Raw genomic sequence first — 3,204 nt, 5'->3', positions numbered from 1 at the left:
CGAGTGTGAAACACTTTGTAGCAAATAGTAAAACAGTCAAACAGTGGAACGTTTGAAGAGCTGTTGTTCATCTGACGAGAGCTGATGAGCAACTGTGTGGTTCAACTACTGGATCCCCTGTCGTATTTATGCGGCCCGGCCGTGTGAGCTCATGCGTGGGGAGTGGGCGGTGCTTCAAATGTTTGCCGCAAAACTCGTTTCCAATCTGGATTAAGACCCCTTCTTTCCTATTAGGAAGACCTAAACTCTATACTACTACATACTACTTTCAGATTGAGTCGGAGGATAACTAGATTAACTGAAAGGAAATTTGGATCAGATGAGTCTACTATTAATAGAAAAGGCATCAACGCACCGAATACCAACGTTTTTGCTGTGGAAGGGTCGAATCCTGTTTTCAAAAACGATTTTACCAATGACGATAAAATACCAAATGACGCTTCAAGGTAAACCATTTTAAAATCTTCTATAATTCTGCTTGATTCCTTTTGTATTCTATTCGAATCCACAAGAGATCCCATTCATACTGAAACTGTATGTATTTATTGCTATTTCTTAAATTATATTCTTTATTCCTTTTTTAATTCATCAGCTTTATCAAATTTGCAACCAAATTGCTACTTACTAAAGTAAAACCGAATTAGAAAAATCAATACAATATATATAGGGTTGTTCATTAGTGAGTCAAAGTGCGAAATTGCAGTAACCATGAATTTTAGAAGGAAATGTTTCTTGTGAAATTTTTTGCTGCTTAGGAGATAGTTTTCCGATATAAAGGGTGCGTCATATAAACGTCATAAACCTGTGTGGTATCAACTATGGTTTTTTAAATGGAACCCCCCATTTTTTGCCGTTATAACTAGCTTTGTAACTAACTTTATGTTAGATGTTTTATCTAAAAAAAATTAAAATTTTATATATTTATTTGAATTTTTTATATGAAAAATTTGAGTCACAGAAATTGGGGTCCACACACATTTTATGATAAATCCGCAAATATCCAAAAATTAGGGTTTTATTGAAAAAACATAGTTAATAGAAAGTTTTGTTGTTGTGGTAACAACAACAAAACTTTCATAGGACACGTATCCTTCGGAAAACTATATTTTCTGAGATACCATACGTTGACGCACTAACGACCAACTTTGAATACAGAAGATTGTTTATAAAAAGTGATATCAATGCAAATACATCTTCGATACCGGAAACTAAATTATTAGTTTGAATGGATCTTAATCCAAAAGCCATAATGATTACATTAACTTTACTGTTTTGTCTGATTTGTTTTCAGTATTCACAGCGGTAATTCCGACTTGGTTGGCGTGGAAGACAACCCAGATTTTGATGAAATGTTTGGCAAAGAGAAATTCTAGTAGACTATAAAAGTCGCCATACACATTTTTCCTGTTCTGTGTACCAAATAAATGTTGAATATATTTTATTGTTACAAAGTTGTGATTTTAATTATTTTCATTTTGTAACTAATTTATAAAAAAACACATTTTATACATTACAATACAGATGACCAGGTAGTGATTACTCAAGACAAGCAAGACCTAAATGTAGAAAAGCTGAAAGAAGAATAAAAAGCAAAAATGGGGACTAGAGGTAAATTTGAACAAAACCCAATATGTGTATGTGTATAGGGGAAAAACCAGCAGATGACCTGGACCTAGTACATCAAAAAATAAAAATCTGGGAATAAAAATGACTAAAACAGGTTGAACTGAGGAGTAAAGAACTAAAGAAAAACAAGTGATAGGGGTACTAAACTCAAGGACAATTTGCTAGCAGTTAAAACTGATTTTTCGAGAAAAGCTACGATTGCCGTTACTTCCACCTGGCGACATTTTTGTGCCATAGAAGAGACAAGATCTTGGCTCTGACCAAAGTGTATATTTGACATTATCGTAATGTTTTTTTGGGTGTATATGCCGTTTAAGACCTGCATATTAAAAGTGAACCACCCTGTAAGTATATGCCAATAGACAATAACGAGGAATAAAGTGCAAAAGCGACTAGTTCACTTAAAGGGTTTAAAAAGGTCATTAACTATTAATCGTTGGAACATGACATTTGGTTCCATCTTTTACATGAAATGTACGTACATTTTATGGCAGAAAGGGCTTAAATAGATTGTAAAAAAATTCTGGAACTTACCGGAAAACTAAGTTAGATCATTATTTTGACTGGTAGATCATCAGCACTATCAGTTTCTTGCAAAATTGAGCAACACAAATTTCACTTGCACTTATAAACGCACTTTTGAAGTAATAAAAAAAAGACCGCACAGTTACTATGTGGTCTCGAAAGAACGTGTTTTTAAAAACAACTTTATTAAAGCGAGTACAGGATGAGAATGCTCGTGATCTTGGGTTTGCATGATAAGGAAAACAATCTTGTGAACTAAACAATAGACAATAAGATGCTGAATTGCGTCTGGCTGAAATGCAGTCTTAGTGATAAGGCGACTGTAACTCCTCCGCTTTTAGATAAAAGTATACCCTATATGGGTGTAGTTTTACATTAAAGAATTATGTCGTTGTTTGCAATTTTGTTTTTCTTTAAATTTAACTTACTTTTTAAAAGTTTATATAATATGCAAATGCAACCCATTACAATAATTATATAAATTATAATTGCCCAAAAACTTATGTTTGATATCAATTGGAGAAATTATTTCTGGGATGTTTCGTCTTTGTGCTTCCAGTTGTATTTGGAGTTTACGAGTGGCTTCCAGGGTGATGCTATTCAAATCCAGGGAAACTGGGTTAAATGTTACGTTCTTCTTTTCGTAGAGGGTTGGTATTCTTATGGCCGGTAGGGATTGTTCCTTGAATGTTGATAGGGTAGGTTGGTTGCTTCGAAGGGCAATTGAATTGATTATGAGGCTACATTCATTAGTAGTTTCAATTAGTTGTGACCCCGTAAGTAGAATATTATCCTTTGTGTGTGGGCAAATTATTGGGGCGATTGTTTTCTCGGGAACTGTCACTAGCCATTTTCCATTATTTATTTTGGTGATTTGTGGTTCTTGCAGGTTGATCTCCATTGGATTGCAGGTCGTTATATTGTTTTTATATAATATGACCTGGACTTCGCAAGGTGGGTTGTTTTGCAGGTATTTTGCAGGGCTATCTTCACAAATATATTCTTCGGGTAGTAGTTCAGTACAGATATGGTCCATGTATAAATACTTTGTAT

General features: G+C 34.1%; 1 protein-coding gene across 1 annotated transcript in view; it reads left to right on the top strand.

Annotated features, from left to right (window-relative positions):
- Positions 1–1,451, top strand: part of LOC109546958 (cadherin-23) — a gene marked incomplete in the record, with an annotated part of 32,828 nt that extends 31,377 nt beyond the window's left edge. Inside the window, 2 exon segments of the mRNA XM_048661138.1 lie at positions 273–446; positions 1,292–1,451. Of these exon segments, the coding sequence (XP_048517095.1) occupies positions 273–446; positions 1,292–1,373 (256 nt within the window).
- Positions 1,452–3,204: the final 1,753 nt, after the last annotated feature.

This window comes from Dendroctonus ponderosae, unplaced genomic scaffold (genome assembly GCF_020466585.1).
Source record: "Dendroctonus ponderosae isolate FM_Combo_2020 unplaced genomic scaffold, Dpon_F_20191213v2 Dpon_F_20191213_1, whole genome shotgun sequence".
Lineage (NCBI taxonomy): Eukaryota > Metazoa > Arthropoda > Insecta > Coleoptera > Curculionidae > Dendroctonus > Dendroctonus ponderosae.
The sequence above is the reverse complement of the archived record's forward strand: the minus strand, read 5'-3'. Positions and strand labels throughout refer to the sequence as shown.